At 35.9% G+C, this 17,034-nt stretch overlaps 1 protein-coding gene across 1 annotated transcript in view; it reads right to left on the bottom strand.

Moving 5' to 3' along the window:
- The window catches only part of ADAMTS19 (ADAM metallopeptidase with thrombospondin type 1 motif 19), a 150,724-nt gene that overhangs the window by 82,410 nt on the left and 51,280 nt on the right, over positions 1 to 17,034 (bottom strand). The window contains 1 exon segment of the mRNA XM_055791485.1: positions 14,796 to 14,839. Within this exon segment, the coding sequence (XP_055647460.1) occupies positions 14,796 to 14,839 (44 nt within the window).

Here is a 17,034-nt window from a genome sequence, read left to right as displayed (position 1 = left end):
CAAAGCCCATGGCTTCACACAAGAATAATTTTTTTTCTTAATATGCATTACTTCATATTTGGCAATACGTAACTTCATCTGCTGTTTCACTGCCTTTTGAGTATCACAACGTTCATCTGCAGTTCTTCCCATCAGCCTCATACTGAACTATTCAGAATGAAACAATATGAAAGCAGGCCACCACTATTCAAAATTCTTTATGAAGTGAGTCAGCGCTGAACTCACAGACACCTCCTTCTAATGTAAATACAGGCAAATAATCCACATGTCTTGTTTTTAAATTTTAAGCATATGAAAAAAATTCTTTAAAACTTAAAGGAAAAAATGTAAAGCAACAATACACTGTAACATAGCCACTGAGTACATCCAGTAGACTTTTTAATTGCCCCCCCCCCCCTTATTTTTTTCTCTAAAGGCAACATCACAAAGTGGAAAACTTATCCACAAAAATACATATGAACAGAAAAAGACAAAGATGTAGAACAAAACTGCATGCTGGAAAATGAAAAGAATCATAAATGGAAAAAGAAAAGTCACAACTTCCTTTCCTCCACATTTGACTTTGTTTTGCACCTGTAATCTAGAAAAAAAAACCAAACTTGGTTAGATTGTGTATAATTGATGTTGAAGAGGTCCTAAGTCATTCTGTTCAGAAGAAAATGTAAAAAAATCACAGCGTAGGGAGTAACGTGCAATAAAGATTTCCTTTACTTCACATTTTCTTATACTATCAATATGAAAGAAAAATTAAACAAACTTTCTAAGCAATAACTTCAATCTTCTAAGAAACAGAACTAGTTTGATCCATTACCCTAACTTCCTCATGGTATGATTTGCATAAACAATTTTTCTAGATGTTTGTTTTACATGGCATAGAAAATTATTAGTTATCTTGATCTACGCTTAAAAGTTTAACTTTTGGACAGAAGTAGAAAAATATATTTTTAGGACTTATACAATAAAGACTTTCAGTCATTAAATTACATGGCTAAATTATGAGAGTGCTTTATGAAAGCTTCATGGAACTTTGCTGTATACAATCAAGATCTGACTTTGAAAAGGAGACACCTCACTTCTTTGGCAACAAAACTGAATCGGGTTTTCCATAATAAACCAGAAGCTTGTTACTTAAAAACCCAGAAACAGCTTTCAAGCTGAGTGCCAGCCTTTTCAGAACACCTTTGACCAAATACATACATAAATAAATTTCTTTTGAGGACGTGCTTTTCACTGATGCATTGGACAGATGTAACAGATACACCGTTTACTTTGAATGAATATCACATGACTCAGAATAAGAATTGGTGCGTGCTTCCTACCATAAAACTCTGTTTCTGTACATCCACAAAACCCTTGTTACTCTACAGACAAGATGGGGAGATGAGGACAGTAAACACTGCAGTACATGACAGGAATTATTTTTAACAACTCGAACTTGCTTTCTAGGTTTCCCAACTTGTTCTACAGTTACATTTGCTTTAGAGGTTGTTTTGCAATCTTTCAGACTGTTATTTATAGCTTTCTCTATCAACCCCTTCTGGGGATGACATTTTTTCCTTGTACATAAATGAAAGGGAAAGCTATTTGTCTGAACTAGCCATTTCCAGCCCTCATGATATCTAAGCACATGGCACTCCTGATCTTGGGATTAGCTGTAGCTAATCAGCAACAAGAATTTACTCTTTACCAAGAAAAGTTTTTATTACTATGCATTACTTATATAGATGCACAGCATTAAAATGACCATTAGGAAGAAATGTATTTTAAAACATTGTGTTAGATGGAAAAAAGTAGAGTTTGAATTCTGGTTTAGAATGAACCCTAACGTAGAAGCTAAGGGAAGACTGCTACTAACAGTTCACCACAACAACTACAGAACATATAAACCCAATCATACATTTCCCTTTTACATATTCACCTTTGTGACCAGATACACCACTACTCCAAACTGGCACCCACAAGTTGTATAAAGTATTACAAGGTGATATGTGTGCACATGGTATTAAGGCTGTGTCTATGCCTTTAGAAATGTCTCTACATTTCTGTGTACATATACATACATACTTTTCTTTTTTTCTACTCTTTTGATTCTTATTTAGCAGATTTTTCATTTTCCTTTTGCACACCTGCTTTACTTGAAATTATTTAAAAAAAAAAGTTTACCTTTTTGTGTCTACTCAATAAACCCGTAAAACAGAAGCAGGGTCAGATGAGATGGGCAAGGGTGATATGGTTATGAAGCTTATGAAGGAAGAATGTAGGGAATGACTGACCAGAGCTGTTTCAAAGAAAGTTGAACTTAACAGAAAAGAGACTGGAGGGTTTGTTTTAGTAAATGCCTGTATCAGTTCATTGGATTAGCTGTTTGTGTAAATGTTTTCCCCTGAGTTAATCAAAAGGGCGTGAATGGCTTCTTGAGTTAGGGGTGCCTATGTGGCTCAGCTCTACAGAGTACAAAAACGGAACAACTTCAGTTGCTTCAGATATCCTTTCAGAAGATGGAAGCAAAAGTAACACTGATCTATATAGCATCCATACAGAATTAGCCTCTTAAAAAAATACACTTTCTTCCCTATTGTTTTGAGTTTAAGCCAAGTTCTGCTGAGTTGCTGGGAACTAACCTTGCATCAAAGCACATGGTAGCGCTTGAACCTGTCAGGAAGCAAGTAGGACCACTATGAACATGTGGGATATGAAGTGGGTATTCTATGTTTAACAGTGACATGCAAAAGTCTGAGACAGTGAGGCATCCTCGAAAGTGGGAAATTCTCTGTGAAGTTCTTTAAAGAGAAAAATTATTCTTCAGATTCATAATAATAAAATAAATGTTTCATTGTAAAAAACTGTAAAAACAGATAACAGGAAAATTATTATCAGGCCTACATATTACCTTCTAGAATATTTTTTGAGAAATAAAATGCCTGATACATGGGAACAAATCTTAGATGGTTACACAGCCTGATGAATATTGGATTATTCATATCTGGTATTAGTCCATCCAAAATCTGTAAGGAATAGATGACATAGATTTACTGTGACAAGTATTAAAAAAAAGTTATCTTTTACAGGAAGAGAGGGACCAAGTAAATTTTCTAGCCCAGTATATACACTTTGTGCAAAACTTTTTAGAGGCTTGTAAACTGAGGCTTCTGCTACAATATGACTTTAAAAGGAAAAGTAGGAATCACAGACTCTAGACTGAATTCAAAGGGAAGTACCTTTGCCAAAAAGGCAATTGAAATTTTAGTTTGCCAAGCATATCAGAGTAGTACAAGATACTGCAATTTGAATACTTGCTAGCATTAAGAAACACAAACTGACCTCATCTCATGAAGATGACCTTTTCTAATAATGTTTTACAGAGCTTTGCTGTTTTATAAAAACAATGTACAGAAAGGCTTAGTTAATTTAAAAATATTTTAAATACCTGAAATACATTCAAACCCCCCAATATTTTATTTTAAAGTATATTTAAAAAAAGACTCATCATTTAATGTCAAGGGCCCTGGCCCAAGGAAACCAGAAGCACAGTGCACAGAACAGCATTTTTATGAAAATAGGTAGGCTTTAGACTTCCAGAGGAGCTATGTACAGTATAGGTACTTTAAAAGTTCCTCTAGTTTTCTAGATCAGTTTTGAAGTAGTCTCCATTTTCTAAATGAAAATTTTACATAACTTCTGGAACCTTAAAATAATTGTACTGACCTTAAAACTTCAGTGTATATGTTATTTTAAGATTTAAGATTTTAAGATTAAATGTTTTCTGTAGTTTGTCAAAAAAGCAGAAAGTACTTATTGCACTCCCATTTTAATGCAAACGCTGTATTTTTAAAACTGCCTCTTGTCTTTTATTCTGCTTCTGAGAAAATCTGACCCTCCCCATAAGAAATGTGATTAATAGATGTTATCCTGCAACATGAAATGGTCCAATTAGTTGTCAGAACTGCTTCCACTGCTGTGATTGTGAGTCCACTTCAAGATGTTTTAAAATACTGTAAGCCTACTACTCTGTACACTTGGGTCAAAATATATTAGCATCACAGAGTAAAATATATACTAGAGATAATTAAGAATTATGTCGCTCCCTCCAAATAGTGAAAATATTCACCCAGGTGCTTTCCTCTCTTCTTGCCTTCCTGACATCTGGGTTTCAGTTCTCACAGTCATAAAATGTGCAGCTGCTAAAGTTGCCTCCATGTTCTGTACATCTATGCACTTTGCAATGCCTTTGAATTCACCTCTTGTCTCATTCCATCAGATCATTTTTTTTTTCTGAATACGCTTCCAAGCGTATATATATTGTGTAACATCAATTCCCCTTACTGATTTGGTCTACTCATAATATATCACCAATGCTTTTCCTGGTCCTACAAAGACTCCAGCCTTGATACCCCACTAAGCTGATTTTCCTATAATTTAATTTTTGATTCCTTCTTCCACTTGTCTTGGTACCATACTCTGTGCAACAAACCGATCAGAAATCACTCATGAGACCACATAATTTTCACTCTAACACACATTCCTCAGACTTATTTTTACAAAAAATATGAGGAAAACAAGACTGTCTTGTTTTCTTTTGTAATTTATCTTACTATATCCATGCTATGGAAATGACACTGTGTGGTAGAAACATAAAATTGTTCCTTGACCAACACTGCTTCAGCACAGTAATATATAGACTCATTTTCTGCAGTCTGGGTGATTTCTCTAAAACATTTCTCATGCTTTCATGATATCATCAAGCTAAAAGTGATACAATGTGGTTATTTTATGTTTTTCACATGAACAAATTATGCTTCGCTTCACTATGACAGTGTCCCAACTTGTACCTGCACCTTATTAGTCTCTTCAAGACCATATCTCAATGTTCATACAAACTGTTTCCAGCAACTCAAAAATTCTTTGAGTTTGTTGGGATGGTCCTCAAGAAGTGTGAACTCTATGAAAGCAAGCTGAAAAGAGTATCAGGTCTTTCTTCTTCCAGGGAATCCATTATCCAAACTACCTTTCCAAAGTCTGCAATACACAAGGTAATCAAGGACTAGAGGCTCCTGTATCTCGCATGGACAGCACTAAACCCTGACTAGTCCCTGCTTGAGAAAGCTGAGTAAAGGATGACTTGACGAGAAACTCATGTTTTATTAAGTGTAGGGTACCATCATACTGAGAACATAAAATCTTCAGTACAGACAAAGCAGAAATACAAAGGAACTCCTTGCCATTTAAATATCACAAAAGGGAACATGGATTCAAACTGAAAAGCTGCCCAAAGGCATTTAAATGAAGTGTGAGCCTTGACCCTGTACCTCTGTTCCTTCCTGCTTGTATTTGTGCAGCATTTTCCCTTGTAATTTGACAAGTTAGATGCAACTGTATGGATCATCTGCAGTTCCCTCCGTAAATATAGAGCTCCTTTTGCTTCCTCCTCATCTAAAGGACCCATGTATCACTGCCAACCCATCCCATTCTTCATAAACCATATGCATTCACTACACAATCTACCTAATTCCATTAAGTTGATAGTTGTTTTCCAGTATATAGCTATGGGACATGAACTGACGCATTACTCACAAGGAGCTACACCTGGTCTCTCTTATTTTGAGAAAACTTCTAATAAACAACAGTGGGTTTTTTCAGTTCAAAATACTATACAAGGTAGTATCGCACCTTTAATACTATCTTAACTATCCTCTAAGTAATGGCTTTTATACAAATAGATACTATTAAGGGCAACCATAAATACCAATACTATCAACAAATAAAATTATCCTGCACATCAAATGAGTAACGTGTTAGACTGCTTCATTCTCAAAAATTATTATTCCTTGAACCAGAACATCCACAAGCTAATAGAAGTTCAATACAGGTGTCTTAGATTTTCTCTGCTCTATCTTAAATTTATGTACCTTTCCGTGATGATTTAAAAAAATCTTGTGTATTAAAGGTATTTGTATACCAGATACCCTGTACTATCACATGGATAGTCCTTCCTACGGAACTTTTGTATTTCTACACTTCTACATAGTTCAGATTATACTAAATGAAACATCCAAGCAATGTCATGGGAGAAATCAATATTCAGAAGCCACTTGTGAATATTGTGGTTACTGAAGCGTTTGCAGCTACTGGATACACATGAGCTACAATAGTTTTAACAAATACAAAAGTTTATGAAGTGAAATTGAGTGAGATCTCTATGGCTGGCTTTTCCACAAAAGCACTTAAAAGATGCTCCTGCTGTCACTGTATAGATGTTCCTTTATATACAGGTCAGTTAACTTATTATCACAATCTTGCATAAAAAAGCATGTTGTATCAATGCAAAATTGTACGTATTGTAAAAGTTGTATGAATGACTTAGATTAGGTTACACATTGGAAATCTCCATAGGAAGATCAAATGCAGATTAAATGGCGAACCCAGTTCTCTGAATGTCAGCAATCTTACAGCCAAAAATTTATCTTTCCTTTACACAGGACATGTTCAGAGTATCTTCTCTTCAGGACAACTTTTGTATTTTGGCATAAATCATCTCACAGGGCAAACACACAAAGCTTACAACAATCTTTCCGTTTTTACAGATTTTGTGTAGCAGCAAGCTTGGAGATATGTCAAGAGAACATTTTTGACCTAGAAAGTTTAACTGACTGCAGCTATGCCTTCACTGGGAGAAACTTGTGGTTGCTTCTCCTTACCCAGTCTGTCTCTGCAAATGCTTGGGCTCCTACTCTCAATTCCCCATGGCACCCAGCACAGTAACAATCATAAGAAAATAATAAAAAAAGTTAATTACAATAATGACAAAAAAACAAGAAAAAAAAGTTGGTCATGGTGGTCAGCAGGAGGGCTAGCTGTATATCTTCAGGTACGGGCAATTTCAGTCAACAGAACTGTAAAATGGCAACCTCAAATAGTATTTCTTTACATAAAACATAAAACTGTTCACTGATATCCAACTTGACTGTGTGCAGTGCTAAAATGTTCTAAAAAACAGATGCATGCACATACCTTAAAAAACTCATCTTTCTAATCTCCACTGACTTAATTTTCTAAGCACACCTCCTACATTTCCCTCTGCAAGACTGACAGGACTAACAACTCCCCACCCCCTCTGATATATAGGGCAGGACCTGTACGTAGGTTCTATACTCCACCCCTTATAGAAGTAGCTCTTGCCTACCCCCTGCTTTCAGCCTTATCTGTCCTGAGAAGAAACCTGGTCCCAAAAATGCATGTGCAAGTTAGGACATACGATAATCGCATCTCTCAAGGCTTATGGATTCCTGCCTGCCTTGAACAACCAGAAATCTCCCTTGCCCCCTGCAAATGGCAGCAACCAAACAACTGCAGTATTGATTTGTAATGCCCTTAAGTGTGTTTCTTCCAGAATTGTGCCTCAACAAAAGAGAAGAAAAAACCAACAAAAACCCACAAAACCCACCAATCCAAACCTCACTCTTCTAGTGAACATAAACAAAAAAAGGTTCTTGTTGGCATCTTCTAGAAAAACACACTTGCTGCAGGATCTAGTTTTGACCGGGGGAGGGCCTGAAAGAGGGGAGACAGAGTTCCCTTGCTTCTTTATCCCAGTTAAACCAAATACACCCATTGAAAACAGTGGCAGCAACTCTTCCCTCCTTTCCCTTCCTCTAGAGAAGGACTGTGCAGGATCTAGTAATCCCACCATTCTGTCGAGCCACACTAATTTTTAGAGAGGCAGAAAGACTGACCCTGCCTAACAGGCTTATGTTGCAAGGGCTCCTGTCTTGAAGCACACAGGTACTTGATCTAGCTTTACATTAGCAACATCAAGTGCCTGAAGGGGTTCAGCCACAGTGGTATATTGCTCAGCATGAGAGAGCTCACATTGTTTTTCAGCAAACTTAGCACTCCCCTAGCTAGTTAGGCTAAGTGCAGCTATGCAAGACTCCAAGAGAGAGATTTTCTGGGTAAGAAGAGGGATACCAGATGGATACAGATGAGGAAGCACAGGAAAACAGACTTAATTTTACTTCTGCATTGCTCCTGACCACGTTCTGTGCAACTTCTTTGGCTGCTTGTTCATTGGTTTACAGGCCTCAAGCATTCACCTCAAATATCTCCAGAATTAACTGCCACTGGACAATGATAGCCAGTACAATTCCCTGTCTCTGTCCTATCTCTTAATGCATAGGGCTGGATTAAACCTTTCTCCCTGTGGGTAAGTTTTGAAGCAAAAGGCCAAGTCCTTTGTATTAAAGATCTACAGCTTTCATATTATAAAAGTAAATAAATCAGGTTGGATGGAAGACATATTCTTTCACTTCATTTTGTTTTGTGTAGTCTTGGTTGTGTAGATGTTTGAGTGATTCCTTTAACGGTCATTATTTGTATCCACACTATTTAGATCCTTTGCAACAGAATGAAGACCTGGTGGTGCCTCAATTTTCTGCTATTGTTTTTATCTCTGCAACAGTTACTGTTACCAAAGTTAGAAATTTATAATATAGTATAATTGTACTATCCCCTGAAAACAATCTCACAAGAGTTTGTAAAGGAGTTCTGTTTCAAGATTGCAATGTCAACATTTTATTGCAAAGTGCTTTCTAGTAAACAGTCTAGATGGGAGCACATTTTTGGGGGACAACATTCTTATAGCTGATGTTTTAACTGAAAAATTATATCTGAAAATACAGGATCAAATTATACAGTATCAGGTTTTAACAAATTTTATTGTTGTTAAAGAAAACCCTGCTCTTTTGTGATACCATAAGTTATAAATTATTGTTGAAAAGAACATTAACTAACTTCTCTCCAGGAGACAACAATCAGAACATTGCACTTACACGCCTTGGAAATCAATGAAATGCTAGAAACCTTGTACCTTATATTTCATAAAGCATCACAACAGCTCCATTTACTGTTCCTGAAACATCCTATTACTTGGGAATTTCAATCAGGACTAAGATTATAAGCAAATGGTATTGGCTTTAAAGGAAATGTGTTTGTGCAGAACAATATAGGGGTGGCAGCTGGAGATGTATTTGAAAAAAAAGCCTCTCCCTGCTGCAGTAAAAAGATAGTATTGAAACAATCAGGTGAAATCACTTTATTTAAGGCAAAAAGCTATCTTTGAAATTACTCATAACTCTGACATATTAGGTCAAATGCAACTCAATTTATACATGCTGAGAATATTTATACATGCTGAGAAAATTCCTGACCTTCCTTTGACAGAGGCATATTTTTTTAACTGAGTGCCGTAAAAGGCTTATTGTAACTGAATCTGGAAATACTATTTTTTTGGTTTCACTTTTGTTGCAGTCAGTGTTACTAGGACATTTTAATAGCTATCATAAATCTTTCAAAACATTAGCTATGGTCACAACGTTCTGCAGACTTTTGACAAGGTATAAGAGAAGATATTACCTGAAGAATCAGATCACATGAGACAAGGGATAATACAAGGACTCAGATGCCTCGTGTCCGGTATCTGGAATGGTCTATCTTCAATGAAGACTTAGAAAAAAATTAACTACTAGCAGGAACCACATTTAATATTCACTATAGGGTAGTATTACTAAAGCAACAGATTTCAATTAGTACAACAGAAGATTTTTTGTCTGCAAACTATTTTCAAATTCTACAAGTTCTTTAAGGATAAATTTACATGCAGCTTTACAACTTGCATACCAACATTTCAGATTTTCTTAAAAGCCACATCATAGGCACTGGAAATCCAGACAATGTAATGGGCTGAATGGAGAGGAAGAACATGCTGGGTTCCCTTCCGGATTCACTCACATGCTAATTCATTGATCTTGTGCAGGTCATTCAGCCTGCCAGTATTTCCAGATGTAGCAATTATGCTCTTTCCTACAACTTTTAAAAACCATTTTGAGATGATACTGCTATAAGAACATCACTGGTGCATCCTTGAACAATTACAGGGCACAGAAGCTCTCAAGCACCCTGCTGGAACTTACCCATCAATCTAACCTACAGCTTTGATGTAAATAGTAAGCTGCATGGAAGCTACAAAGTTTCACAGCTGGTTAAGTAAACAATCATCATTTCCACTAAACACAACTGTATATTTGTGCTAAGACTTGCTGAGTTATTTTGCTGGCACAAGGGAAGACTGGAAAAGGAGGAAGAGGAATCCTTAGATGCCTCTAAAGAGACAGGCTCCCTTAGAAACAGTCATTCTCTCAGTTCCTGCAGATTAACAAAACTCCAAACTGATGCCAACACAAGCCAAGCATCATTTTACAAACCCTGTGCCTGTAACATTTCACACTAAGAACTATTATAGTGTTTCCACAGAAGGCATTAGCTAGCAGCAGAAACAAATGTAATCCGAAAGAAATATATCTTAGAGACTCAAAATCTTAATTGCTGCAGTGCAAAGGCAGATAAAGGAAGGGAAATTCAAATGCGCATACACTTGCTCCAGGAAATAGTTTTCCTGGTTTTATTTATTAGCCTAATCCTTGAAGGGAGTAAGAAATATCTATTGATTTGCATCTGTTGGTACTAAGGTTTGTGCAATAACCCACTAACATGTTGCCATATGAATCATTGCTCTTTTCAATTACTTAAGTATGATAATACCAGAATATGCATCCACAAGAACAATATAGCATGTACTAGCCCCCAGTTTGCATTTTGTGCTTTTTCTTCTAGTACAGACTTCATTTTCTGAATATTGACAACTGAATTATTTCTTAGATTTTTCAGGAATTTGTTGAGACATCTGTACTCATAATTTTACCTGTCTGCAGCACAAGAAAAAGAACACCAGTCCAAATCACCACAAATCTGAAAGATAGTTCCCTCTGACTAAACTAACAAAACATGTTTGGAGGACAGAAATGCCATGATCCCAAAAACCAGCTGCCCTCTGTGGGAAAAAAAAAAAAAAAAACAAAACATTGGAAGAAACCAGATTTTCTCATTAGCTAAAGTAAGTTTAATTTGTATATAAATATCTTCATATTCTTCCACCCTCAGACAAGCCTTCTATTTTAATCATAGTATGTCCCTAATGACTGTAGAGGAAAACAAGGTGTGAAACCTCTAATCTACAGAAGAGCCATAAGAATCAGCGGCACAGCAACAGGACCTCACTTCCGTGCAGGAATAGGAGACAGGGAGCATACACATGAGAAGAACATCTGGGAGGTGTGTGGGGGGGTGTGGGTGTGGGGTGGGGTGGGGCGGGGCAGGGCAGAGAACAAAAAGAAATATAAAGCCCATTGCTGCAGCCAACCAACCAGATGAAGATCAACATCACTTGTGACTGGTCAGCTCTGAGTCTAAACAATTGCCTTGTGGTTCTCCATCCAGAAAGAATTTGACAGGGGCTGTGACAACTGGCAATCCTGAAATCAGAATAGCTTGACTGAAATGAGTTGACCTGGGCTGATGGATACCATATAAAAGTAGTTCACTGTTTTACAGAAACAGGACATTAGTCAAGTGAAGGCATTTGAGTTATTCTGGATTTACATTGTCAAGAAAGTCGTCCCACAACTTCCCTGGATATAGTGGAGCTTTCCAAAGACTTCTAGCAATAGTATAATGCTTAATATAAGTATGAAAAGCATAAAATACATTATACTTTCTAAACTTCAATACACTTTGGGAAATTAAATTCCAGAACTGCTTCTTCAAAGCTATCAAATAAGAAGTGTTAATACATTTTGTGCTTGATCACCAAGATAGCCAGAACTCTTTTTTCCCCAATTAAGAATATAAAAGTCTGACAAACACTCCAAAATATGTTTTCTATCATTATGGAGAAAAAAAAAAAACCCATGTATTTATCCACCATAATGCTTTTGTGAAGGGATATTTGGAAGATTGGCACCATGTATTCTGTTTCAAAATCATTAATGAAATAACATTAAGGGAGTTTTGAAACATGTTTTTGAAGAAAACATTTTTCCCGGTTTACAGAGTCCTAGGTTAACATTACCTTTAAACCATTAAATCTTCACATAAATCACTCTTATTTTAAGAGACAATGAAAAAGTACTAACTAAAGACTGCATAAGCTCTGTACTTCAAGTAGAACAAGACCAGAAGCACAGAGGAATGTATTATTTGCCACCTAAATGCATGAAAACTTCATCTATATGAGAGAATCCTGGCACATCATCTGGCTTAAGTGGGTACTCGCGTCCAGTCTGAAAACTGTGAGTCTTGGCATTTAACGAATAAACAATAAATCCAGTATTGTCAATTTAGTATCCATCACTGGGAAGAAATATGATCCAACAAGACAACTCTTTCCAATAACAAGATCTATCCTGTAAATGTTCCTTTCTCATTGACTTGCCTTTCTGATTGTGTAATGTGCTACAGAGATCACCTTGACTGTCCCAAGTACTTGTACAGTTATGCTAACATTTCATAGAGAACTGCCTTATTCCACCTTTTATGGTAGACAGAAGTCTGTATTGTGCTGTTTTCTTTTGGGGATTTTTTGAGAAGAAGGAGAGGTAAGATCTGGACAGCTGAGAATTATACAGTTGATACTACATTAGCATTTCTTATTACTTTCTTTGGCAAATTCTACAACTTACAGCATGTTAAACAGTCTCAGAATGTGCCATCTCCTTTTGCCTATGAACAAGTTGCATGAAGATCTACAGTAAGATCAAACTGCTCTTCCTTACCTCTCTTTTTACTCATGATCTAATCTAAGACTAAAAATCGCCATTTTGGTTTTCCTAGGGAAAACAAAATTAAAATAAAATATGGCAAAATGAAACCACCATCTACCTACATGTACTTTCAACAATTTTGCATATAAACCTGCAATGCTAACAATACTGATGTAATACATCCATGCCAGTAAGACAATTTTAAAATTCTCTTCAAGAGAAATGTACAAAGTTCTCCCTAGTTTTTGAACTTTCTTCTTTAGATCAGCTTACAGATAATCATGGACAAGAGCATCATAAGGATATGATCTTCTTAAAAGTGAATATGAACCCATGGTACTGTAAACGTGCATGGAAGAAATGATACACCAAATTTATGGAAAGGCACTATATTAATCTGAAAAACAAATTATTAAATTAATATAATAGCTGATGGAACAACAGGAAAAGAATTACCTTAGCTTTTGCTGCACAACTGTAGCTATATGGAAAGAACTACACATATGAACTATGTTTCACTTCCAGAAGAAAACTCTAAACAACAATATGCAAAGTGGGAAAGTCCACAACAGCCTTCCACAAAATGCCAAATTAGACAGCCAAAATCTCTAGTTCATTTTTCTTATCACTGCATTAAGATAGCAAACTCTACTCCCTGTGCATTTATGATTAATACACTGCCTCATTTTCAAGTTTCATCCATGTTTCTTCATCATAGAAATGTTAATGTTATTTGGGTCGGTTCAATCTTATCTCATTCACAATTCCATGGACAAATCCAGAGATAGATAGTCATTCTATTACCTCCAAGGTTCAACCAAAGAGGAAACATTTTTCTGGGAAAATCCTTGAATACATTGACTTAATCTGTGAAATCCAGACAGCAGCCTATCCTGATTTAAATATACTGGAAGTACCCCAGATTTGATATTCAGCTTAGATCAGTGTAAGATGCTGAAGACTTCTTGTCACATTGCTTCCTCTTTCAGCTAGAAGGAATCATTTTTCCACTTACAAGACAAAAATAAACACCTCTGAGCACCAAACACTCACAGAAAATTCACCCAAGACCAAGATACCGATTAGTGGAAGAACACCATGAATTCTTAACTACTAACTGCTGCGAGAAACATTCCATTCTTCATTTAGAAGGATTCTTTATTGATATCCACCTCAAAGACACATTCACATAGACTTGGGATGATACCGCAATAAAAGAAAGAAGACTAGCAAGTAGTAAGGTAATACAGTTTAGGTAAGAATTCTTCTCAAACCTTTACCACTGAAACTGAACAGTAAAAAAATTTAAAATGTACTTCTCTACTTAAGAGAAGCACAAGCATGACAACAGTTCATAGTCCATTACTATCATCCTAATCTTACTGAAACAAATTAGGTTCTGAATACTTGTATTTATGTATAGAACTGTTAAAAGACTTCTACCAGCTAAATGAAATTCTAGGATAAAAACATGCCATAAGATCCTTCATTTAGCGTCATGGCATGTTTTTTACCCAGAATTACGACTGAACAGAACAACTACCACCTTTTGCACTCAATCTTTATACTGAAAAACTGTCTTCCCAAAAGGGTGTGAACTAAATTAATGTTTGTTGTTAGAAAAATCCAGTGCAGCTAGCATTCACTTTAATTGATGATGTCAGAAGATGCCTTGCACAATAGTTCACATCCTGTATTCTTCTGAAGTTACATAGTTCATTAAAATTGTATCACTCTACTATATTACATTATATTCTTATGGAAACTTCTTCTAAACATCATAGACATATCCTCACCAAAGATAAATCCACTGCATAAAAAAAGAAACAAACACATTTGTTTAGCTTCATATGCTTAATTAAGAATATTAAAACAATTTTGTATTAAACTGCCAGTGAGATGAAAAAAAAAAAAGTTTGCTCTTGGAATGCGATGGAAATATTGTTCTTAAACATATTATTTTGCTAGAAGCATACATAAATCTAACAAGGTATTATTGGCATTTGAGATGCATTTTGTGTTTTAGCTAGTTACAGCTTTCCATCACTGATGCTGGTGTCATCTTTTAGCTTTACATCTCTATTTATGTAACATTTATTCTATGAAGTAGCTTATATATACAGTCTCTTATGTTTATTTACTTACCAACAGTATCACATGGTTCATCTTTATGTACACAGAAATCCTTCCTAGAATTGGGGGGGAAAAGAAAAATGTTACGCAAGCCAAGCTGTCAGACTGGTAATGACTGTGTGACCTATTCACAAATGTTTTGTATGGCTCAATGCATAAATACAGAATACCATTACCAACAAAGAGCACTGGGAAGCAAAGGCCAGGATTACCCACTTAAATGTCAGTTTATTCTCAGAACAGATTCAGGAGTAGTCAGGTGACAAAACGTACCATATATTTACATTGCATTGTACCTAATATCTGGGTTTTTTCTTATGTAATTATCTTGAAATGTAACAAGTTTAATTTTAGTCTTTCTTTCATTTGAAATGAAAATGTCTCAATATCAGGTCCAAATGTAGCACTGTAATCCAGCGTTTAGGTCAGAGGTAAGAGTCTAAACTTGTGCTAAAAAGTCAGTGGTTAATATGACTAATAGGAATACATTCTGGAGAAGCATTTCTGCTAGGGCATCCCGTTGTAATAGCGGAAGACTTAAATTAACTTGTTGGGAGAAGACTATCCTATCTCCAACACAGATTTTAGTCCAGCCTTAGCTCTATAAATAAGACCACGCAGCAGCACGAAGTGGAATAAATATTTCATCTCTGTGCTAAATGTCAACTGGTTGGGATTAATTTTAGTTCAAATCTATTTTATTTATTCTCAGAGACACATAACAAAGTTACCAAAAGATAAAAGGAAAAGCTACTTTTTAGTGGAGTGTGTATAACTCATACCATTTTTTTTATTTTAAGTAAAAATAGGGCTGCTGAGGTACACATGAACAATGGTAAACAAACAAAAAAAACCCACCATACATAGTATCTAAGCAAAATACAACCTAATTGCCTGAACTTCATTCCAACATGTACCCAAATAAGAAAGTTTCTGTTCTTTAGATTAATGGTGTCTTTTTTTAGAGAGGGATCATGTGAGTCAGAGCGATTTCATTTTTGCATTCTGTCTATGAAGCTACATATACACATACATCATTGATAATGGTAAAATTACACACATGTAGAAACACTCATTTTCTAGAAACAAAATGCAGGAATTGTTTGGTGCTTAAGATCAGAGAGTAGACTAGTGATATTTATTAATTTTACCAACATAACTACACCAAGAACTTTTTGTTTGTTTGTTTCCCACAGACTAGTCTCACAGAGCAATTTAGACCCAAAAGCAATCCCTAGAGGCTGGCAAATTTCTGACACTTGTTAAAGGCCACACAGCCAGAGACATGGGGTTATATAGCTTTTGATTCTTCAGTCACCATTGCCAGATAATTATGGAGTAGAAAAGCAAAACAACAGTGCTAGGAACAAATAATATTGTGCATAAACTGATAAACTATGGGAATCTACTTAGAAAAGCCCTGGAAATCGAGCCAAAGGTAGTGAACAGAAACTATAATCAGATACAGAAGGAAGTTCTTTTATTTTTTCAAACCTGCAATAAATTGCATTAATGCACTGGGTTGTAACACAATTCTTTGTTTTGTGCTCTGTGACACAAGGGACTTATTGTCTTGTTAAGCAACAAGACAGAACGATTAGAAATATGGAGACTTGTGGTGAAGCAAGAGAACACATGTAAAGACAATCTAAGGACATAGATTGCCTTCCACACACACTCGTACAACTACCTAAATATTAACTGATGTAACAAAAAAAGGGGGGGGGGGGGGGGGGGGGGGGGAAGAGCATACCTTCAAATCTTAAAGAATACTGTCTGACATTTTAAAACTGCCAGTATCCAAGAGGTTTCTGTTTATGTAATAGCTTTGCTCTCATACACTTACTGAGCTGTTTTTGCTTTGTTTTCCTTCTTGGCTGACTCTGACTGTGGCTATGCTACACATCCAGAGTTTCATTATGGGACTTGGGGCAAACAGTACTGCTATGTTTTGGTAAGAGGGAAGTACAATAAACCATTCTTAGTTCCTGATGTACATTGAAAGAATGTAATACCTCCTTTAATTTCTAAGAATATGAATGCATTACATAGATTTGAGACTAGGCTCCTTAGTAAAGATTTACAGCTCTAGCTAGATCTACCAGTGACTCTCACAGAAATTGTTCTCTAGTTTCCCCCCCCCCCCCAGTAATTTAAATATTTCATCCTAACTACATTCCTCTGTGTGTATATAACATACACAAACACATATCTATACACCTCTACATTTATTTATATATATATTTATACA

Source organism: Falco peregrinus, chromosome Z (genome assembly GCF_023634155.1).
Source record: "Falco peregrinus isolate bFalPer1 chromosome Z, bFalPer1.pri, whole genome shotgun sequence".
NCBI classification, from domain to species: Eukaryota; Metazoa; Chordata; class Aves; order Falconiformes; family Falconidae; genus Falco; species Falco peregrinus.
The sequence above is the reverse complement of the archived record's forward strand: the minus strand, read 5'-3'. Positions and strand labels throughout refer to the sequence as shown.